This window comes from Meles meles, chromosome 4 (assembly GCF_922984935.1).
Source record: "Meles meles chromosome 4, mMelMel3.1 paternal haplotype, whole genome shotgun sequence".
NCBI classification, from domain to species: Eukaryota; Metazoa; Chordata; class Mammalia; order Carnivora; family Mustelidae; genus Meles; species Meles meles.
In genome coordinates this window covers 67117983-67142385 of record NC_060069.1, presented here as the reverse complement: position 1 = coordinate 67142385, position 24403 = coordinate 67117983, and the positions used below count along the sequence as shown (strand labels likewise).

Here is a 24403-nt window from a genome sequence, read left to right as displayed (position 1 = left end):
GGGCCTGGATCAGCCAAATTTGCATGTTTAAGAAGGGCAGGAACAAAGTCACCAAATGAAAGGAACAATGGGGAGCAGCAAGCAAATGTGTTCTACTAAGAGGACATCCCCGTCCCCCCACGTCTGTGACCCCTTGCACCCGACCCCGGGAGGCAAAGGGCAGGCTGCTCCTGTGAAGATGTGATAAGCCAGGGAGGGAAAACACCTGAGTCAAGGTGACCGCAAAGTAGAATGTGAACCTATGCCTGCCAAAATCTGAGCGTTCAGGGCCAGTCTCATGGCATCGTGGTTAAAGAGATGTAACATGGTTTGGCTCTGGAACAGACAGTGTAGCCAGGACTTCAACTCAAGCTCACGGATTCCTAGATTCCGGTGAAGCACCGTGGGTCTCGGTTTTCTCATCTGTAAAATGGTAGTTGTGCATCATGCCCATTTGTGCACGTGCGTGTGTGTATGTAAGAGAGAGAGAGAGAGGGAGAGAGAAGGACAGAAAATACCATAAAGACACTACTTCCTAGTGGTCCAGTTGCCCTGTTCACATCTCACTGCATGTGAACAACTCAAAGTTAGTCTTCGGTTGTGCCCAGCATCCTAACAGGGAGGTGGGGCAGTCTTCTATTTGTTCACGAAAACCTAGCCCTTCTAACCCTTCTGGCAACTTGCACCTGAAACAAATCCATTCAATAACTAGTGAGCCACTTCTAGGTCCCAGGCTCTGTAATGGGCTCTAGTGGAGAGAGTAGGAGCTAAACAAACTCTCTCTCTTGTTATCTTCTTGTGGGAAAGAGAGACAGACAAATAATTAGACAAATGACTACAAATAACACAATTTCATATAGGAACAGGCTCTACAAAGGATGTGATAGTTTAAGTGTGACAGTGGCAGGAGGCTGGGGTGGGGATGAAGGGTTGTGCTTCAGATGGGGTGATCAGGGGAGACCTCCCTGAGAAGGTACCAGATGAGCTGAGACTCAAAGGATGAAGAGTTGGTCCCACGAAGAGGTAGGGGAGGAACCTTGCTGGCAGAGAGGAAAGCAAACGTAGAGAGGCTTGTGGTGGGAACAGGTGGGGCCTCTCTGAGGACTTCCCAGAGCAGAGTGAAGGAGAGAGGTGGCCCGGGAGGAGGCCAGGGACCCTGGGCAGCCCCGGGGAGGCACGTGGCATGGAAACCCTGCACAGAAAAGTTATAGTCAGGAGACCGACGTGATGGGATGTGTTTGGCTGCTGAGGGACAACTGTCTGCAGAGGGCAAAGGTGAAGCAAGGCCACCAGCTGGGCTGTTCCTGCAGTGGCTCTGTGGGGTGGGGCGGGGCACGGGGATGGAGGCAGAGAAAAGCAAAGGTGCGGAGTTCATGAAGCCTATTCATGGGTGCGGTGTTTGGAGCGAGTGATGACTTGCAGGTTTTGTCTTGGCACCTGGACAGTGGTGGTGATGCCAACTGGGGAGGCAAATGGCGGGAGGAGCCGGTTTGGTGGCAGTTGACAAGGGGATCATTCTGGGTTGGACAGTGTAACCACTGTGCTGTGTGATTGCTGTCTATGCCCAAAAATGACATAAAAAGGCTTCATTCTTGAGGTCCTACAGACAGTGCTTGGATTCCATGAGCACACGTCCTCTAAAACTTCCAGCTTTAGTGTAGAACACTCAAACCCCATGTGACAGTGCTCATGTACCCGCGCCACAAGCTCTGTGGACTGATGGCGGCACGTGGGGAACCACGCACACCAGGAGGCTCCATTAATATAAACCGACACTGAATCAATGTCAGGCGGTTGGAGCTGTCGTAGTGGCTCAATCATTAACTTGGTGTGTGGCTTGGGCGCGATCTTATGAGATAACCACTGCCCCTTTCTACTTCCAGGATTTCATGAGGATTAATTACATGAGTCCATAAGACAGGACTTGGAATATAATCTTCAATGTGATATAATGACATGTTACCATTATCGAAGTGTTAAGTCATGGTTTGGCCCATCCGCTAAGTGACTCCTAACATGCTGTTTGGCAAGTACTAGTTAAAACAGGGCTTCTCAGTTCTGTAGCGGGTGATCAGTAGGACTGACATGACATCTGGATGGACTCTGGAAAACGAAGAGCAGCATGCAACTTCTCTGAGAGCAGGGCATTTGGTCCCCTGCTTTTATAAGAATGTTCATTTTCTATGTCACTACTTGACAAACATCGTCTTTACAGAGCTAAACTGGGGGCAGCCAATGTGTAAAGCATCGGGTGGAAGGGAAAATACTCCTCAGTCTTTGGCATTGAAAATGCCTGTAAGCAGGTGTAGAGAAAAACTGGATGGCCCTGTATGTCCCTCCCCCTTCTAGTAGTTGAGCAATAATTCAGCTTCATAGATCTGAGTTCACTCAGAAAAAGAACCCACCAGCCTGTTCTAGCAGCAATGACTGAGCTGGCCTCTTTTCTGGGCAAGCAGCTTTGCCTCAGTAGTATGGGAATTACTCCTCCTGGACCACCAGAGTCTCCTCCTTGGATGCTAGCGGATGGGGACCCATTTCCCCCAGTGAGCCTCCTGCTTGTGCATGTTCCCTAATAAATCTCACTTCCCAAGTGTAGGCCACTGACCACGGTGCATATGCCTGTGCATCTCAACTCACCAAACTGCCACCAGCTGACCTCTCTCATGGAAGAGAAATCCTGGCAATGCGAGCACACTAACCTTACTTATTCATAAACAGACTGGAAGGAAGTCGGAATCAATGTCAAGTGAAATTCGAAATGCATGGATCATAACGATAAAGCAACATTGATCCTGGGATCCAATATGTGACAACTGGAATGAGCAAGAAATTTTGTATTTAGGGTTCCCCTCTCGAGTGTGATTTGAATTCCTGGAAATCACTTCCTCTCAGATTAGCTTGTGGTGAAAATATCAAGACATGCAACAAGGACAGTGGCTGCCCACATGGGCTTCTCAAAGGTATGAAGTGATGAACTGAATAATTTGAGTCCAAAAATACCACTTAGCTCTCCTGAATGTCGTAGTTTTAGGAACTTTGAGTCTTGCATTATCCAGATAATTGCCTCCTACCCGTTCCACATGTTCTGTATGTGAGGAAACAAGGTCTTAGGATAGAGACCATAAATCTTAGGGGACAAGATAAAGAATACGCTGATTTCCACATTTTTATAAGAGTCTGCCTGGGGACATTTTCCCAAATTAATGAGTATGTTCGTGGGCAATAAATTAAATAAGACCACCTTGCTGGATTCTTAAAGATGAACCAATAAATCAAAAGGAAGTGTGTTCCACACAAGCACAGTTCAGAACGTGAAAATAAGACTTGGCTTTTGCTCTCCTACCTGGGCTCTCCTGAGTCATTCTCCTCCTCTTCTTCCTCACTTCCGCTGTACTCGTACTCGGTCTCATCTAAAGAGAGACTCACAGAATGTTAGTGCACAAGAAGATGCTACAGCTCAGTCAATCCTACCTGCCTTGCTTTACACATAAGCAATCTGAGGTCCAAAGAGTTGTCATTAATGCTGACCCGGGACAGGCTCCGGGCCTCCTGACTTGTGACCTAACAGTTTCCACCAGGAGAACGGGATTCAAGTACATGAAATTCACATAAAAGACTTATGTGACTTTAGCTGACTCTAGATATCTGTCCCTAATGCCTGCTATTCATACGACAAGGAACTGAAAATTAATTGTTCAGTTTGTGTTAATTCCCATTAGAGGACTACCTAAACCAATCTTCATTGGCCCACTATTAACTTATTGTCTGTATTAATCATTTTTTAAGCAAGAGTTTTATTATGACTTACATGGACCCACAAATTGTCTTTAGATATCACCAGAAAGAAAATTGACAGCGCATACTGTTAGAAATATAGAGTTAAATGACCTGCTGGGGACATTCATTTAATTCAGTAACATGTTAAGCAAGTTAACACGTAATCATGAATAAGATAAAGTCTTTGCTTTGGAGGCTATCAGAATCTAATGGGCAAGATGGACAAGTAGGTCATTAGCTCTGCCATGATTATTAAATTATTCTTTCTTGGGTGTCTCCCATGCTAGTCACCCGCTAGATACCTGACTTATGTTCTCTCATTTATTTTGCTTCATAATCCTTTAACACACTACCCGCTTTTCAATCAAAGATACTATTACAAGAGAGTAAGTGATAGGACCAAGGACTTTTTAGTAAAAACTGGTTTCTCGATCTGGGATTTGGATTTAGAATTCCATCCAGAACTTTTTCAGCTTTAAAACTAGTGCTCTCTCCTACGTATTATATGCTAAATAGGAGTTCATAAAAAGAGCAGTGAGAGATCAGAGAAAAGAGCAAGTTCCATTTGTCATAGTGGGGGAAGGGACCAGCAAAGTTTTTTGAGGAGGAAATGAACTAGGCCTTGCTTGCAATGTTGGTGGCCCTGTTCCAGGCAGATGGCAGCTGAAAGTGGTGGGAAAGGGCATTCTAAGCAACATAACCACGTGAGTAGGCTGACAGTAGTACAGGCCATGACATGTTCACAATGAGTTGTGAATGGCTAGATGTCTGGCCGTGAGAAAAGCTGATGGAATGAGTAAGCCCAGCATGTCTGATATGACTTCCTGATCCTTATATATACCTTGCTGAGGACTTTTCTGTGGGCAATGGGGAATTTTGGAGGAGCTTTTAATTTTAAGCAAGGGAGAGTGTCACATTACTATGATCCTTTCATAGTTGTGGGTTAGTAATTACAGCTTTAAAGGCATTGGTGCAGCCCTAAAAAGGAACTAAAACTGCAATTTGGTTGTGTTACCACCAGGCGGCAGCACCAATGATAAGAACTAAACACTGTCATCCCTCTTCTGCAGCCAGGAAACAGATAGTGAAAAAGAGCCCGAAGCACATTGACTTCAAGTATGTTTTTCAAAATCACAAGTTAGCTTCAAGTGTTTAAATATGCGTGAAGTTTTCGGGCCTCTTATTTTTTGAGTATTATTTCACCAAAATGTAAAAGACCTTCATAAAGTGTTTCCATATTCCACACTGAGAGTTGACTATTCCAAACTTTTCTGAATCAATAGAGAATTTGAAGGAAAATGCAGAAATTTTATCTAGGAAAGGAAATCCTAGCAAGGGAAAGAAGCACACAATTAATCCAAATATTTCTACTTTCCAGGGTAAAACCTTCCTTTGTCCGCCCTTTCAATTGTGATACTTCACCAAAATTCAGTCTTATTGTTTTTATATTATTGGCATAAATTTGCATATGTCCACATATCTTAAGGAAAAAATAGTATCAGGTTAAAAAATCATAAATCAATTCTCATTAAAATTGTTTGATTGTATCCAAAAGCTGGTCTTCGAGCTACTAAGCGAGAGAGAAAGTATTAGAGGAAATAAATTAAGTCATTAGATAAAACTGAGCAAATGGAATGAGACCTCAATCGACTGACACTCTTTCTGTGGAGCAGACAAAAAAAGAAGGCTTCTGATGGCTCTAAACCTAAACAGAATTAGGTCCCTCACATTACCAGGGCACTCTTGAGTTCATCTCCTACCGAGAATCTTACTTTTCTACTCTTCAGAGAAGGAACTATTAAAAATAGTCTATTGTCATCGAATGGGGAGTTCTGAGTCACATTCTAGCATCTGTGCCCCCTAAATGTGAAAAAACCCAAGGCACAAGCTTTACCCATACTACTCACAGGTCAAAAGCAAAGAGGTCACAAGTTCTCAGAAAGTACTCTGAATCGTGCTAAAAAATTATAGGTCAATAAAGAACTGTTTATATAAGAATAGCTAATATTTATTGAGTATGGGTATATGCCAGACATTGTATTAAACATTTTAATGCCTTCTCTCATTTAATCTACGACACTGCCAGGCGATACTGATTACTATCATATCCCCTCTCTTATTTTAAGGCTGAGAAAACTGGGATGAAGTTCACGTAACTATTCGGGGGTAGAGCTAGAATGTGAACTCAGAATTTGAATCTGGAAGCAACAGGCCCACGGAAAGAGAAACTTCCCTTTTAGAGAATAGAGAAGTCAGCCTTTAATGGTGGCGTGTTTGATGAAAAATCAGTCCTGGAACTTTTTTTTTTTTTTTTTGGAGGGTTGGGAGGAGCAGGGGCAGAGGGAAAGGGAGAGTCTCAGGCAGACTCTCACCCTCAGTCAAGCAGACACCACCCTCAGCGCTCAGCATGGAGCCTGACACAGGGCTCGATCTAATGACCCTGAGATCATGACCTGAGCTGAAATCAAGAGTCAGGCACTTAACCGACCAAGCCCTCGAGGCACCCCAGTGGTGGGATATTTTGATCTTGATTTACCTGTTTCTCTCATGCCTGTTTCTTCCTGGTTCCTCCAATTCCTCTCCCAGCAACTTCTAACCGACACTCATCCCTCTCCGCCCATGACTAACTGGAGATGGGGCTCCTTTATTTTCATTTTTTGTTTTGTTTGGGATTTTTATTTACATATTTATTTTCCAGGGCTGTACAAATTTTATGTTCAATCAAAATAGCCAATGAAACTTCATTTTCTACTTAGTACTTGAAATAAAAATACTCTGGTCCCCAAACATTTAACAGTGTCTTTTTTTAATTGAAGTATAGTTGACATACACTATTTTATTAGTTCAGGTGACGGCCTCCTTTTTGGCTTGGCCTCATAATCTCCTGAGTCGAACCTGATCACATATTTCCCTGAGTTCCTGAGGCTGGCAGCCAGGAAGAAACTCTTCCCTTGAACCTTCACTGAGGGTTTCTCCTCCTGTTTGGCCCCCTGCTGCCTTCACGTCTGCCCAGTCTTGCCTCACACTGCTCACCGCCCACCCCACACACCTGCTCCCACCTCCCCACGTTACACACAGCAACTGCAGAAGCAAAGAAGGGGAATTCAAATAAAAGGAGAGCGCCCTCCGTCCTGTGCTGCCCACCACCCTCCAGTGCTCCATCTGGCTTAGAAAGGGCAGAGAACGGTGTCCAGGACAGAAGTGAGAAAAAGCACATGGCCATGTGCCTTGCACCCTTGATGCCTGGCCTTCCCTCTTCCTCTCCACTCCACGCATGCTCAGTGCTCATCTCGTCAGCCCTATAATGTCTCCTCAGTGTCATCCCTCCTTCCCCCTTCCCCTCTGCTCCTCCTGCCCCACGCAGGGAGGACTCACCCTGTCTGTCATCTGGATCTTTCCCTTTCCTCCCTATAACTCAACCTTCATTGCTTTCTACCCACCAAGGTATAAAACCTGCCCCAGACCACGTGAGCTTTCTCCTAGTCAGGTTGCTAGGTAAGGAGGTCTGAGTCGCTATTCAAACAAGCAAGATACAGTCCCAGGGCCCCAAGTTTGCCTCATGTTCTTTTCACTGGCACACTGAGGAGACACTGTGGTACAACAGCTAGAGCCATAAGAGATAAGAGTTTTGACTCTATAAAATAAAGAAGTGCATTAAATGATGCTCTAGCTAAGGTTCGATGAATGTTCCCTATACCAACTCTGGCAACCCTGTGACTCTAAGAAAATTCGTTCTTTTTTTCTTTTTCCTTTTCGTTCTGATTTCTGAAATAAATTCGAAATAAGCCTCGGAGCACAAAAACTTATATGTTGAAGACCGCTGGTATAGAAAAATGTCAACTAAGTGTTTTTTTTAAGGTAGTCTTCTGTTGATTTTTAGTTTTTACAACACGAATATTCATTTGAACTAAGAAAATCACTTGTCATACCAAACCACTTCAATAGTATTACTCAACATGACTTTTTGTCAGTGCCTGGAAAAGGGAACATTCCTTACAGTTCCGCCCTTTCATGAAGATTCCATTTCACAGTCTCACTCCACTGTTACCTATGGGCTGCGAGTCCAGAGACAGCCCTTCACACGAAAGAATGACGCAGGACCATCTGAAACCCTCACGGCCACCTCCAAATATACCGAGAGCCCATGGCCTGCTCCCTCTTCTGTTTCCTTTGCTGAGATACAAATGTGCTTCTAACCTTTCTCTCCTCGCTTCTTCTTTGTTCTGTCGATATGGTCCTTGAGTTGAATGCGAACCTGTCGTTCATTAGGTTGGTCTCGTATAAAGGGATGCTTCATCAATTGTTCTGTTGCTGGTCGCTGGCTGTGATTCTTTACCAAGCAGCTCTCAATAAATGACTGGAATTTTTTTGACCTGCCACACAAAAGAGAGAAACCCACAGATAAAAAGACAATCCAAAGAAAAAGCAAACTTCCATTTTCTAAAACACGACCATGAAAAGAAAAAGAAAATAGGTTCCATTAGCCAACACATGGACCAACCAATCACAGAGTAGGTCTAGAACTTTATTAGGCAAAATGGGGTTCAAAGCCACTGTCACCAACAGCACACAGTGCAGGCGAGGTATGGGAGTTACACATATAAAAGCATTTTTGCACAGTTTATGTATAATATCACACATGAGACCAAAAGGAATCGGAAAAGAGAAGGACCTTGGTGAGACTCATATCTGGAAGGTATGTTGTAATAAGGGAGCCTGAGCTGGGCTTTAAAGGAGGAAGAGGAAATCACTCTGGGAAGACAGTTCAGGGAGGCAGGAAAGGGTGAAAAACGAAGGCTGGGGTTGAGCACACTACACTTCGGGGGACACTGAGATAAGCTGTCTAGATGAGGCAGAAAATGCAAGCCGGAGGAGAGCAAAATCAAGGTTGGCTAGGTAAGGAGGAGTACATTTTATAGAAATGAGAGACTCTTACTTGGTAAAGTGAAGTTGGTTAAGCAAATTTTCTAACTGGTGATTTCAAAATTACTTTTGCACTTTGCTCTCTAATTAATAAGAACAGGGTGTATGTGTATGTTTGTTATCAACCTAAGGACTTGGAAACTTAGGGACTAAGTTCATACCCAGAAGAGCACTTATCTCCCTCTAGAAAGGCACTATTTCCTCAAAGATAAACCCTGTGCCAGAGAGGCCCAGGGCAGGGGAGAGCTGGTGAGAGACACCACGGCAATGAGCAGGGGAGGAAGTCCACACCGTGGTAGAAATGAACAGTGGACTTTAGCTATGATTCATGAGTTGGGCATGCATGTTCTTGTTAAGAGTTCCAAGAAATTGTCCAGCATCATAAATAATTACTTCATGACCAAATAGCATGCCTTTCCGGTGTGTTCCTCTGGCAGCTTGGCATATCACCCTCAGAGGCCTTAGGGGAACTCGGGTGGCCCTCTCTGCCGTCCCCGCTCTGCTCAGAGCAGGAGGGACTCCATTTTGTGCTCTCCGTCGCCCTCCTGTGGAGTGCTGTGGAGTAACACGAGCGGATCCCAGGAGCCCGCTTGCCTGGGCTGGCCAGCAGGCCCTCCACACAGACTGCCGGCTTGAAAGCTGTCCTTGTCACGCAGAACACAATGGTGGGCATGTTATTTAAAATTCAAATACAAGAGGCCACTCACAGATGCACCACTCTCCCTTTCGGCCCAGGTCAAAGCAGTTTCTCATCTTATTCCATGATTTTAAAGGACTGAATTATTCCTATTTTTTCCTCCCCAAATTTCTAAGCTAAGTTCAAGCTTTTAAATTATTTAACATAGAAGTAGATGCACCCGGCTATGCTTGGGGTCACCCCGGCCGCCCTGTGGACTGTGAAAAACAGTAATAACAGGGTGGACACTCTAGACACCTTGCATGTCCTTCATGGCCCCCGGCTTCCTCCACACTGGCGGTCTCCAGTGTCCTGCGGGCCTGAGTCATCTCTAGCCAGAGCACCCCTCCTGCCCCCAGACGCTTGATGAACGAATGAATGCCGCCATGGTTATCAGATGTGAGTTCTGGACAAGTGTGTGAAATGGCTACTTTCCAATCTGTGCTTGTGAGGGACAGAGAGGGCGGTTTGGAGAGGAGACAGTGTTGAATACGCTTTCTTTTTCAGGCCCACCAGCCAAATCCGTGGAGGCACAAACGTGACACCCTCTAAGGAGAGACTGTGGGAAAGAAGCCTCATGGACTAACGGGCTGGCCTGAGGAATAATCTGAAGAGAACAAGGTTAACCTGCACAAGGAAACAGACGAATTCCACACGGTGCTTTTCTAGGTAGAAAAATCAGTATTGAGAACATGAAAACAAAAACAAATTAAGACAGGGAGCTGTTAAATATTCAGGAGAAATGCAAATGAAGGCTTTTTTTTTCCTGCTTGCAACTAGAAGGAAGTGCTTTCTTTTTATGAAATGCTCAACTATTAATGAGAAGGTGCTAAATAAAAGAAATCACACCCAATTTAAACATGATATCCAGGTTTGAAAAACTGTACATTCCATTCCCCAATACTGACGCCTAAAACAAGGCAGTGGCATCTCTAGGAGGAGGGTGTGTTCAGAGTTGGGCAGGACAGAGCCCTCCTTCCGCCACCTCTTCCGGTGGGAAGAGACCTTCAGAGATATTCAGGAGAATGACTCTGCGTACAGAGGTTGGTCCAAGATGTGCGGGACCACAAAGCTGGAGCGCATCTCGTGTCTTCTTCAAATAGTATCGTTTGAAGAGAAAATAATGCTTCCTTAAAACCAATCTTCAAAGAAAGATTCATTGGCTCTTATTTAAGTTAGTGTGACCAAAGAATCAATATGCTTAATTACACGTTTAATTAAAAGTAAAAACCCTTCCCCTCGGTTGCACACCACTTGACTGTTTCCCGATTGGTCTAACAGGTTTAAAGTACATTTATATAACTTTACTGCTGCTAGGAATTTAGTTCTGTCTCTTTAAAAAAAATGTCCAAGATTAATCACACTGATTCCCCCAGGGTTGGCCTGGAGAGATAGTGCTTACAGTGGGAAACCCCGATTCTAAAACCAGCCTCACCAAACACTTTATTTTCCTGGAGTTTCTCAGCTTATAGATTTAATTGTGTTCGAGGAATTAAACACGCCTGAAAGATTATTACATTAATCATTATAACCAGTCTGGCTAAAAGTTTTCGGTAACCTGGGACTCCCTAAATGTAGTTTGAGCTTTCAAATTTGCATTTGCCCAGAACTACCCTTCTTCTCTACATTGGGCTCTATTACTTAACTGTGTGACTCTGGGCAGATTATTTAACTTCTCTGTGCCTCAGTTTCCCTGGTTGCTGATGGTGATATTGTTAGGATTTCTCTCAAAAGTCTGCTGTGAGATTCAGTGAATTAATTCATGTGAAATACTTAGCACTGAACCGGTTACATCATAACATGTATGTATGTTTGCTGCTGTTGCAACTATTACCATCGCTGTGTTGACAAGGTCCTGTCAACGTCTGATCATCACCAGGCTTAAACAACGGGAATCTCTCTGCCTTTAGGGCTGGGGGTAGAAATTTGAAGTTCAACCTCTGTGGAACCGAATAATGTAGTGTTCTTAAAGGGAATTATTTCATAAATATTTGGGTTAGATATGCTAGAGGAAGAGTCAATGGGACCATTATCTCCAAGGAGACCACGCAAAAAAGGTTAATTTTAAAAATCTGTGCAGCAATTTTTGTTTTGATTTTAACAAGGTCCAAAGTCACATTACTACTAGCAAATTCAGTTAAAGTATTTTCTGATATTTGCTTTCTATTATTATTATTTCATTTAGCACACACACACACACACACACACACACACAAACAGCTTTGTCATTTCTTAAAAAAAAAGTGTCTCGGGCACTTGGGTGACACAGTTGGTTGAGCGTTGGGCTTTCGGTTTCAGCTCAGGTCATGACCTCGGGGTTGTGAGATGGAGCCCCATGTCGGGCTCCACACTCAACGAGGAGTCTGCTAGAGATTCTCTGTCTGTCACCCTGTCCCTCTGCCCCCCTGGCCCGTGCTGCTGCTGCTCTCTCTCAAAAATAAATAAGCAAATCTTTAAAAAAAAAACCAACAAAGAACAGTGCCTGACAACCCACTAAGAATCAGAACTGGTGTCTCATAAAATAGCAGGAGGGACTATAAGCTTTGGAGTGAAAGCAGAAGGAAGGGTTCTAGGTTGGATCTAGCCATGAGGAGCCTGGGAGCCTGGCTAAGACAATTCACCTCACCAGGCCTCTCGTCTTCATCTGGAGCACAAGTGTGCTGGGCCAAGGAACCTCGTGTCTCTTTCCAATGACAGGCACTTAAGATTTTTCTTTTTTTTTTAAAGATGTATTTATTCATTTTATTTATTTATTTAATTTTAAAATTTAAATTCAATTAATTAACATAAAAGATATTATTCGTTTCAGAGGTAGAGATCAGTGATTCATCAGACTTGTATTGCTGCCTGGAAGCAGTTAAGATTTTTTTTTTTTAAAGATTTTTATTTATTTATTTGACAGAGAGAGATCACAAGTAGGCCGAGAGGCAGGCAGAGAGAGAGGCAGGCAGAGAGAGAGGAGGAAGCAGGCTCCCTGCCGAGCAGAGAGCCCGATGTGGGGCTCGATCCCAGGACTCTGGGATCATGACCTGAGCCAAAGGCAGAGGCTTTAACCCACTGAGCCACCCAGGCACCCCAGTTGCGATTTTTCTAATGATCACCGTCAAGCACTTCTTTGCCTGTGTAGAATCTTCATATTGAAAGAGCATGGGGAAAGAAAAAGACCAACCCTCTTCTACAAGAATGAAGTTATCCCCGTGTTTCTCCAGAAACTCCTGTGGGAAACTGTACCATTGGGTACGGCAGGGGAGCAGGGATGAGCATGGTGGGAAGAGGAAGGAGAGGAATTGTGTTGAAGGAGATGGTTGGCCCATGGGGGTGTTGTCTGGCCATGTGCAGAGACAGGAGGAGGAAATGGGAGTCTCAGTTCACTGCCCATTTGCCCATGGTGACATGGAGACAGGGGCCGAGAGCATCCTTGGCCTCTAACTCGGCTGAGGTTAGAATCCTCCCAGAGACCTAATTACTGAACGGCTGGGCCACCTGGGCATTGACGGGAGCCCTGACCACATGACTTGTTCGGCACTGAGGCCTCTCTTCATCTTGCTGATGGGGGGAAGAAAGGGCCAGGTTCTGGTGAAGGGGCAAAGAACAGTGCTCCTGCCTTTCTTTTCCTAATATTAAGGCACAGGAAAATAATGTTCAACTAAGAGATCAGTATCCTATTCTCTATCAGTCAAAACCTTGAACTTAAGAGACCGGATGATCCAGTAGAGAGAACAGGGGTGACAAACCTGGGAAACTAACAGATTGTACAGACTTGTGCAAGGAACATAACCCACCCAGGCCTCAGTCTTAGAGCTGCAGAACTGAGGACTCAGAGCACCTGGCTGGGGGTTGTGGTTAGGATTTTATATATATATATATATACTATACACACACACACCCACACACACACACACACACACACACACACACACAGAAATTACTAAGTCTACAACACACATATGCCTTATATGTCCCGTATGTTGTAGGTTCTGCAAGTAGTTGGAAATGACCCTCAACTAAATGCTTATTGTAAAGAGTTCATGGCCCATCTCTACCACAATGGTGCCCCCTTTGGCGTTTGATATACACCCTGAAAAGTGTACTTCCTCTGATCATTCATCAGCCAGAAAATATACGAAAAGAACATTTTGGAGTTTTGTTTCTCTTGATGGGCGGGGAGAGGGATCCTCTCCCTTAAAAAATGAAAAAAAAAAATAGCTAAAATATTTCACTTCCTCCCAAACACTACGGCATATTAAAGCAAACCCTAACTTATTTTAAATCGCTTTGAACCTGGTCATTCAAGAAAGTACTCTGCAGTGCTTACATATTTTCACTTAAAAAGTTGAATTCCACTGGGGTGCCTGGGTGGTTCAGTTGGTTAAGCGTCTGTTTTCGACTCAAGTCATGATCCCAGGGTCCTGGGATCCAGCCCCGCATTGGGCTCCCTGCTCAATGGGGAGCCTGTGTCTCCTTCTCCTGCTCCCCCTGTCTCTCTCTCCATCAAATAAATTTTAAAAAAATCTTAAAAAAAAAAAAAGTAGAATTCTATTGCGGAGAAATGGGAGCCACATCCTGTTTCCTATGACCCGGGGCGGGGAGTGCGAGGGTTGGGGCGGGGTGGGGGGAGCGGATGGGCTGCACGGCCATCTTATAAAGGCCAGGTTCTGAGTGAGAAAGAATCTTTCACCGGGGCTTCTGTTTTCCCACTCACTCTCTCAAACAGCCAAGTCATTTCCCCTCTGTCTGGCAGTGCGACACTCACACTCCTAACTGGCTTTCCTTCAGAGTCAGGGAGGCTGGGTGAGATGGAGGCCTGGCCTCCTCACTCTCCCTGGACTGATCTAGCTCCTGGCAGCACCACCAGAATTATTTCCTGTTGTCTAAGGTTAGAAGGAGAAAAGTCAGCCAGTATTTTCCTTATTCTCAAACAAGGTCAGTGCAGAGTTGCTCTTTTGGGGAGCGGGGTCAATGAAAATCCAAAACTGCAGTGCAGGGGCCGTTCACCCACTTTGCTAAGGGAACAGAGAGGTCATGCAAAGGGCAGTGCAGGCCCAGGATAAGGGAAAACAGGACAAGCACAGTGACCAACAGTCTCCAGCTTCAGAGCTGGGGAGAGGTGGCAATGGGCAGAAGGGCCACCTGGTACCCTAAAAAAAGCAGGAGCCACTCAGCCGGGCAGTAGTGCCTCATCCTTGCACAAAAGGCCTGAAATCTGAATGCGGTGCTCAGTCCCCAGATTCCTCCAAGTTGGTAATTAATACCAATGTTCCCGAGACACGGCATGTGGCCACGTTGTGCTGACCAAACGTAACACACGTGTGGATGGCAGTTTGTCCTCTGCGGGCTGAACCCTGGAAACATCTGTCCAGCAGGGAGCAGGAAGTGGGAAGGGAGAGAGGGCACAGGGTAAGTAAAGCCCACTGTATACAGTGTGTATATGGGGGGCAGAGTGGGGGGCAGGGAGGCTTGGCACAAAGGCCAAGCAGAAAGCTAGCAGAGGGCTTTGGTGCTTCCTAGGAAGGAACTGAGCCAAATTCTTTCCCAGGGAGCCTGTTCTGGGGAGAAGGGAGGAAGCAGGGTGTCCAGGCCTTGCTGGTCATGTGCCGTACAGGTGCCCAATGGAAAGCTGTTGCTGGGGAGAGAATGACTGGCTCACACAGTGACCCTCCAGAGGGAGGGGGAGCAGGGATGCTCCCCCTCCCTCGTTTCCAATAGCAACCTTCAAGCTCTTCCTCCGCTGGCCTCGGCAACTCGGGGCTGCCAGTCCCCTCTAGCTGGTTCCCTCTCTTTCCTGTGTCGTGTGCCTTTCTTTTGTCTCACCGGGGTTGCTATGTCACTACCAGGTGACTGTTTCATTTAGATTGTGCTCTGTATAGCAGAGGGTGAGGTTGTGGGTGGGAAGGGGAGAAATATAAGGGTCCCAGTCCCAGTCCACAGTGATGGTAAGGTGATCATGAGTATGAAAAGGGGCAGAAAGGTCTTGAGCCTTCATTCTCTAACAGCCCAGAATATGTCTCTAGAAAAAGACAGGGGATCATAAGTGGTCCAGGAATTGGCCCCAGGCCAGGGCAATCAGAGATTCAAGAATCTCTGTCAGAATTGGGAGGTATCAGGATACACCATATACACAGAGGGAAGAAAGGAGCCATGAATTTTTGTTACGCAGTGATAAGGTACAAAGACACTGATACACGTACACACAAAAGTACAACTTCTGGTGTAACCTATAGAACTATATTTCCCAAACTCGAGTCAGTCGTATATTACCAACACAATTTTTTGTTTGCTTGTTTGTCTTTTAAGTAGGCTCCACACCCAGTCTGGAACCTAACACGGGGCTTGAACTCATGACCCTGAGATCAAAACCTGAGCTGAGATCAAGAGTCAGATGCTGAACCAACTGAGACACCCAGGAGCCCCTCTACCAACACAACTTTTAACTGGACTCTTCCATCATCCATCCTAGTATTCACTTGGTATTTTTCTTTAAATTAGGTCAATTTCTGATGTGAATAAGTTTATTAAATGGGAAGTTTGTATCACTGCCCCAAATAAGAAGCCAGTATCATGTGCCATAAAGGGAAAGTGATAATAAAAACAAATGTTACAAATGACTATGCACAGACCAGTGAAATCATCCCTCATGTTACCAGGTGTGTGTATGCACTGAATGGAATTACCATCTTAAGGAGTAGAAGAAAAGCCAGCCAACCTGGCCGACTGACTCTTGGAACTCTCACCCTCTCCAATGAGATGTCTTGAGCTGTCAGGCAAGCTATTTCTTAGGAGGCTGATAAATCCAAGAGCTTTCATGTTATTACTTGGGTTCCAAGACTCACTCTAGCTAATAGCTCCTTACCTTGAAGGTGTGGTGATCAAGACTTGCGGCGCAAATAGTAGGTACTTAATACATGCTTTAAGATGAGTGACAACCCACGGAAAGTCACTCCCCAGGTCTCATTATGCAGCTGGACCTAAGGATCTGAGCTCGTCCAAGAGAGCATCACAGGAAGACCCCGCCCTAGGATCAGCAAAGCCCCGAAGAAGACCAGACTCACCACTTCTTCGACTTCAGGCGAGGCGCTGGGTTCCGGGGGATGAGGAACAGGGCTCTCATAGGATGCATGTCGCAGAGAGCTACAAGAGACCAAAGGAAGGACCAGCTCAGGTTAGGATGCCAAACCCAGACCAAACGGCTCTGAGGCCGCACAGGCCCAGTGACCCAAGTCAGAAGACTGCCAAGCTTCTATGTGCTGAGCATTCAACAGAGCGGATGTTGAATCACAGAAGTCTCAAAAAATTTGCCTATCAACTGTACACTGTTAACATTTCTACTTCTATTTCATATGTAAGAAAACTAAGTGAAAGGGTCAAAGCCTTTGCTTTGCTACAAATAACCATCTCAGATTCAGAGTGAACAGTATCAAGGTAACAGCCACAACGGAGATGGTGGGTTATTCTTAATTTGTAAACGCCGAAGTCATAAAATGAAAGCTAGATGGGCCATTTCGAGGTTCATACACATGCAGTGCTAGTTGCATAGATTTTTTAGAGTCTAAAGCACTAGACCAGAACACCTTTCTCTCTGTCTTTCCAAACATCCTCATGGCTTTTCAGGTTTCATGACAGGCTTGTTTCTGGGTTTTGTTTGTTTGTTTGTTTGCTCACTGGCCCCAGGAAGAACAGAGAGATCAAGGCAAAGAGACTCTGGTAGAGGAGTTATTAAAATATCTCAACCTGTAAACACGGCATTATGCTTTAGAGGGAAAGCACTCACGCATTCTTATTGTAATCAAAATGTTTCACTAGTTTACTTCTCAAACCTCTGGGGCTATCTTTTCCTTTTCGCCCAGAGTGAGAATATAGTCTCCTTAAAAACCAAAGGATTCTGGGAGTAGACATTTATTTTTAGCCCCCTCTACTACTCATCAAGAATGATAATATGAGAATAATATTTTGGACTGCAATATAGGATTTTTCTGATTCATAAATGCCTATTAGCATTGCGAATGAAGGGAATTTTGTCAACAGATACTCCAAATCAATCACTCTACAGATGAATTCTATCAACTCTAGAGTGAGGAATGCAAAGTCTAGGATAATGGGAAGATAAACAGCCCTATTAGCAGAATGACCTGCCAGGCACAGAAAGGGGCTGTTTTGGGTCAGTCCCCTGGAAAGCAAGAGGCCAAGGGAGCACTAACCACGTGAGAAGATAGTTCCAGGGAGAATTCCTGCCTGAAAGGCAGTGGGGAGGGGGCCGGGCTGCTGGCACACCTGTCGCATTGCTCTGCAAGTCTGATCGGAGTGAAAGCGAGAGGCAGACAAGGCTGCTCAAGTGTATGCTAGACTGAGGAAAGGAAGCGGTGGACCTGAGGGGTGAGAATCCGTGTCTTCGAGGAAAAGACCTGCCTTCTACCCCTGCCACGCTAGGACACTGGCTGTGGGGTGGAGCCGGACCCCGGGGGCCGCACCAGCAACCGGACCCTTGGTGAGACGGCTCCCTGCAGGGAAGTCTCTGGAGCCCGAGGTCACCGGCAGCACGCGGCTGCTGGAGGCGCTCCGCAGCACGACACACCAGAGGGCAAGGTCTTTCCGAGGGTCCCTGATGGGGCTCGGCCTCACATCTAAACATCCGAACAGCAGTATCATGTGAGGAGGGAGAGCCACCGAGTCCAAGGGTTTGCGTAATCGCGTACTGAGAACTGGCTCGGATTCTGGCTCGGATTCGTGCTGCGCTGGAGCTCCCGGGCTGAGCAGGTCGGCCCCAGCTCTGCTCGGAGCAAAGAGCAGATCGAGAATCAAGGACGCGCGGGATCTGGCTAACAGCCCACATTCCCGGAGTGCCTTTTCCCTTTCCTTCGTTCCCTCTCAACACAAGATCCTCACGTGGCCCTGAAACGAAAGGATTCCTGGCGGAGCTAAGCCGACTTTGCCCGCTCCAAGCGCCAGCGCGAACCCGGGCTCGGCGTAGCGGAAGGAAAGCCTCGCGGGCACCTGGCAGGGAAGGCGCAGGGTCCGCGGACGGCAGCCCCGCGACAGATCGCAAGCGGAGGGTACTTACGGGGAGCACCTTCTGCCATCTCGATAGCGGTGATTCCCAAGGACCACAGGTCACTCTGAAAAAGACGAAGGCACACACACATCACAAATGCAGGCGACCGAGAGGAAGCTGCTTCGGCTGCTAACGGCTCCAGAACTTCCTGCAGGAAAGCCAATCCTCTATAGACCTGTTTCACCCACGAAGCTTAAAAGCAGCCTTTTTTTTCCCTTACTTTTTGTGGGTAGCATCTTTCACGGTATGATCTGACACACCGCGGGTTTTCAGTAAATATATGAGAAATGAATATGAGGTTTTAGAAATTAATTGATCACCAAAATTTATCTGTGTATTGAACCACATGAAACTGGTATGATTTGACTTTTTTTTTTTAACACCTTTATTCAGGTATATTTATCATAGAATTAACTGCTTATATGTAAAGTGTATCATTTGGCAAGTCTGGAGACGTCTGCCCCTGGGAAACCATCACCACAATCAGCACTACATATACCCAGCACCCCCAAAACCTTGTACTTCCTCCTTCGGAATCTCCCCTCCTGCCCTTGCTGTGCCCTGACCCAGTTCCTGCTCTAAGGCAACCGCTGATCTGCTTTCTGTCACTGTGGGCTAGTTTGCATCTTCTGAAGTTTTACAGACATTCATTCTATTTCTCTCTGGAATGTAATAGACAGTGTGTGGGAAGACCTCGTTTCCTTTCACTGCGGACTGCTGTTCCATCCTGTGGCTATCCCTACCACAATTTGTTTATCCATTGTGGATGGACATTTGGAGTGTTTCCAGTCTGAGCTACGCCAAATAAAGCAGCTACGGATGTTCACGTACAAGTCTTTGTAGGGACATAGGCTTTTATTTCTTTAATGTAAACACCTAGGGGTAGAATGGCTGAATCATATAGTAGATGTGTACTGAGTGGATTGTCTTGACCTACGAAGACAGCAATTTCAGACAGTTTAACCAAACAAGATGAGGACAGGGAAACTGTTGGGTGGTGCCGTTCACTGATAATCTCCAGTGCCCAGGACAGCCAGGCACGTGCTTGATATGTTTGTTGAATGAATGAACAATATCTAGGATCTTGTATGTAGGCAATATGCAAAACAGAGAGCCTGTGCCCTTAAGTTCTTTCTTATGGTAAGATTGACTTTTACATTCTTGTCAGAATTTTCTAGACTCGTGCCATTACCCTCTCCTGTATAATCTGAGTCTGCAACAGCATGCTTCTCCTCCTCTCTGTGTCTATGGCTCAGCTGTCCCCAGGGATTACACAGGAGGGAGCAAATCAAAAAAGGGGGAAACCAGATAAGGAAGCTTGCTGTTTCAATGCCCCTGCACACTGGGTAAGGTTATACAATGTGAAATTTGGTTCAGTGGCCTACAATCCTGATGAAGACTCTCACCCTCCTTTCGTTTTCAATATATCCTGCATTTTGTATGTCATTCTGAATTCTCTCCTCTAACCTCTCGCAGATTACAGAGATCAAAGTTAAGTTTCCTTGTTCTTCCCATCAAACAAATTTCAAGGCCACAAGAAAGGAGATACACCTAGAAAAGGGACTATGAAATCCATGCTGAGCCATTACCCAGAACTAAACTTCTGAGCACCCTGTGAGTGACACCCAGCCCTGTTCAGTATCCGGACGGAGACCTGCACATGCCCACAGCGGGCTTTCTTGTGGGGGACAGGTGTAGCCTTTTGCCTGAAGTGTCATCTACTTTAGGTGTCTGGGACACACACTAACCCTCTACAAGGACTAAGGGGAGATTCTTTTAATTCATGAGCCTATCAATCAGTTCACATGTTACACGTTCTCAGTTCGACTTGGGATAATATCACACCTGCACGATATCACTGTTCTCAGATCCTAAGTCACTTCTCTGCTTAGAACACAACTCAAGAAGGCAACTCTTATTCTTTTTCTTTGTTACATTTCAAGATGTATTCAAAGTTGTCATCACACATGCACACAGACACACACACACACATACACACGTTTGCACAGCCCAGCAAGTGACTGAGGTTTCCTGGGGGCTCCTGGCCTTGCTTAGGGAGGCCCCACTGCAGCTAATGGGGAAAGCCCACGCCCCTACTGTGGGCTGACTCAGGAGCAGTAACCGGTAAAGCAGAAAACACAGCGCTCTCCTACCTGGGGCTTTAGGGTTGATCAAACAGATAATCATTTGACAACATGACAGAAACACTGAGTCAGAGATGCCTGGGTGGCTTAGTCAGTTGAGCATCTGCCTTCAGCTTGGGTTGTAATCCTGGGGTCCTGAGATCAAGCCCCACATCGGGCTCCTTGCTCAACAGGGGGTCTGCTTCTCCTCTCTCTAACCCTCTCCCCTACTTGTTCATTCTCTCTCTCTCTCCTCTCTATCTATCTCAAAAAAAAAAAATTTTTTTTAAGGAAAAAAAAAAAAACCACTGAGTCACTCACGGTGCAGGAGGTATTAAACAGGAAACACAGCAGGAATAGACTGGAGATGGTAGGCTGTGCTATTTTGATGGGATTTCAATACTCTAGGACTTGGTGTTTCTATCACTGTCCCTCTATCTCCAGAAATCAAGTGTTTCTCTCATGTGCAATGAGGTACAAATACAGAGGCGGTGGCCAGGTTCTCTGTCTCTAAGGGCCATAGGAGGGTCAAATTTAAGTGGCCTTCAACTCCTGGAAGTTTGAGTGGGTCTGAAAGCCAACTGAAGGCCAACACTTCGAAATGACAGGGCTCGGGAGAGAAGAGCTCCAGGCCAGTCCTCAGATGGGGAAAAAATCATGCAGAAAATCCAGGAAAACATCTGGCTCTGAGTCCTTGCTCTAGCTTTCCCCTCTGCTTGTAGCCACAACCCTAACTGTGTGCTGGCTGACATCCTCCTCTCCGTAAAGTCTTTGCTCAAATGCCATGTTTTCAGTGGAGACCCTTGAATGTCTCCTTGGGCCCTGCCAGACCCCATCCCCTTTCCCACTTTTGTGCCCCAGAAAACGAATCACCCTCTCACACCTGTGTAATTTATTCATTCCTAATCGATACCGTGTTATATTTACTGTTTGTGTCCCCGGCCCCCAGCGCACACAGACTGGATAGAACACAAGGTCTACGAGGGCAGGGATCTTTGTTTTGTTGCCTAGTTTATACCAAGTACCCAGAGCAGCACCCAGCACACAGTAGGCACTTAAGAAATAATTGTTGAATGAATGAACGAATGAAAGACGCATGATGGAAAGGGGCAACACCTGTGTCCTAAGACTGTTGGACTCCTCGTAGGGCATCTCCCACCTTCTATTTCACAGACAAGGGGAAAGGACGTACCCAAGACCACAGAGCAACTCAGCACCGGCTTTGGAGCAGAGCCAGGTCTCCTGTCCCCCAGGTCACTTCCCTTTTAACTATCATCATGACATAAAAGGCTGAGTATTCATCTTTTAAGTAAAACTTATGAGGGGCCCATAAAAGAATTGTTCCAAATTCCTACTTCACTTATGGGTAATGAAGGTGCTGGAGACTCAGCAAAGGTGCTGAGATCCAGAGAGGTACCTGAAAAACCAGTGCTAGGAAACTGGCTTCAACTTCCCAGAGGAAGCATGAATAGTCTTCGAAGTCAGATGGGCCTGCATTCAAACCCAGATTCCTAACTATCTGCAGAACACTGCTCAGAGCTTAGCTCGCTCAGTGTACAACAGAGCTAACTGGGACATGCATGCACACAGGTCTGCTACCGGGCACAGTCTCGGGCCCACAGTAAAGCTCAAGCATATGAATTTTCTTCTTCTCCAGTTAGGTAAGCTGCCTGTGCTTGCTCAATACATTCTTCTAGGAGTCCCCTCTCTCTGGTTGTGGCAGACCTTGTTTGTTGGCTAACCCCACAATCATTTTTCAGGCCCCCATTCCCCTCGCTGCATCCACTCCAGAGTGTAGGAAAGCTAAGCTTGTTTTTCCGGATTCCCTGCAGCTAAGGAGGACAGGTAAGGATGGGAAGTAGTTCTGGCCAATAAGACACAGGTGGACATCCTCTGGGAGCTTCGTGGAAATCTTTTTTCTTGATATGAGTGACAAACACAGTGGATGTCTTGACAACTCTTTCCCACTTTTTAGTGCCTTGAATAAAAACATGATATCTAGAGTTACAGCATCCATTTTGCAACCATGAGGCAGTAAGTCAACAAATTAATTACAACAGGGCAGAATGGTAGGAGCCTGGGTTTTGAGTATATCCATGAGCTACTACACCAACCCTGGACGGCCAGCCTCTAGACTTCTGATGATGTAAAGAGACATAAGAACAGCCAAAAGCCTTCTTTAGTGATAATACATACGTAGACAGCAATAATTTGAGGGAACAAATTCTGACAGTAGAAAAATGGAGAGGTCCCAGTTGTTAGGTGATCCTGGTTTACCCCCAAAGGAAGCAGCAGAAGTCAGGGAAGAGAGAGGTTTCTCTTATTCAGGACACATCACCTCAGATCCCCTCTTAGGCAGCTTCCCCCCTAAGTCCCAAAACAATCCCTTGGGAGGGTGTGACTCTCCCAAGTCCTGTGCAACCTCTGTCACATGACCAGGCCAGAAATTGCTTCTTCTTTAAGCCCTTGTTTGATATCATCGTTAGGAATAAATAAGTAAATAAATGTGTGTGTGTGTGTGTGTATTTTATATAATTATAAAATAATTTATAAAATAAAATTATATATTTTATATAATACACACACACACACACACACACACACACACACACATTTTCCCCCCTGGGGTTCTCTTCCTTTCCAAAAGGCACATTTATATTCCTGGCCATATATACCCAGAGCTGCTTGTAAGCTACGCTTAGCTGCCCATGCTAGACAGCAATAAACGTCCTTGACGGGACTTGTTTTAAGCCTTTGGATACATTAGCAAGTCCCAAAGACACTTCAGAACTTAAATACGGGAGAAAATGTTCCAATTACAACTAGCAAGACAGATCACAGGAGACGAGAAAGGGAAGAGGGGGGAACAAGATGGGGGGAGAGTCAGGGAGAGATAAGTTTCCTTTGTGGCCATGGTGTGACTCATTTTGGCAGGAGCTGGGTAATTCATTATTCTAGAGGCGCTGTGCAGCCTGGCCTGTGGCATGATTAATAGCCCAGTCCTGTGTGCGTTACAAATGGAACAGAGACAAATTCTAGTGCCTCTTGAGAAGGCAGGGGCGAGCACGCAGCTTCCGGCCGGTGTGGGGTGGGGGTGGTCAGCGGGCAGGCAGGCAACTTGAACACAGCCAAAGAGCACCCCTTTTGGGGCTCGGCTGCCCAACCCATGAAGAAAAGGACACTTGCAGATGGGTCAACCAAACACACAAGGAAAGAGAGGGTTACGGGGGCACAGTAAAGAGCCCCTGCCCCTTCCCCCTCCCCCATCCTATGCATGAAGAGGCAGAAAGAGCTCCTGCTAGACAGACAGACAGACAGACCTAGATTTGACTCTCAGCTCTGACAACTAGCTTGCAAGCCACTTAACTCGTCAGAACCCATTTCTTGACCTAGAATGGGAAGAGAACACCTGTCTTGCAGAGTTAATACCAGAACTCAATAAGGTGATATTTTTATATATATACATGTATATATAAATGCACAGTGCTTAACACAATGCAATGCAAATAGTGGGGATTGCACAAACACTGGCATTGTTATCACTGACCGGCAGTGCGGCCAGCCCACCAGGGTCAGGGATGGTGGCGGTGAGCCCTGTCATGTCACGGCTCTCAGCGAAGTCACTGAGGTGATGCAGGCATCTTACAGGAAGCAGAAGGAAAGGGCATGTCCCACCTCCTCCGGCCTCGTGGGCTCCCTTTCCTGGAAGAGCCTTGTGGGAAGCCCGATGGACAGGCAGAAAAGGGGTTCACTGAGTGCTAGTGCCATTATCCCAAAGCCGAGGATAGCAAGGTAGTCTAGACCCAACAGACAACAGCGTAATAACAGGCACGACCAGGACAGTAGATTTGGCCAAGTCTCACAGACCAGAAAACAGTC

General features: G+C 45.9%; 1 protein-coding gene across 4 annotated transcripts in view; it reads right to left on the bottom strand.

Moving 5' to 3' along the window:
- Window positions 1-24403, bottom strand: part of TNIK (TRAF2 and NCK interacting kinase) — a 396851-nt gene that overhangs the window by 95237 nt on the left and 277211 nt on the right. For all 4 annotated transcript variants that reach the window (XM_046001979.1, XM_046001980.1, XM_046001982.1 and 1 more), the window contains exons 8-11: window positions 18411-18465; window positions 16405-16483; window positions 7954-8129; window positions 3323-3389 (exon numbers count right to left, since the gene is read on the bottom strand). In XM_046001979.1, the coding sequence (XP_045857935.1) occupies window positions 3323-3389; window positions 7954-8129; window positions 16405-16483; window positions 18411-18465 (377 nt within the window). The remainder of the gene's footprint in view (window positions 1-3322; window positions 3390-7953; window positions 8130-16404; window positions 16484-18410; window positions 18466-24403) is intronic.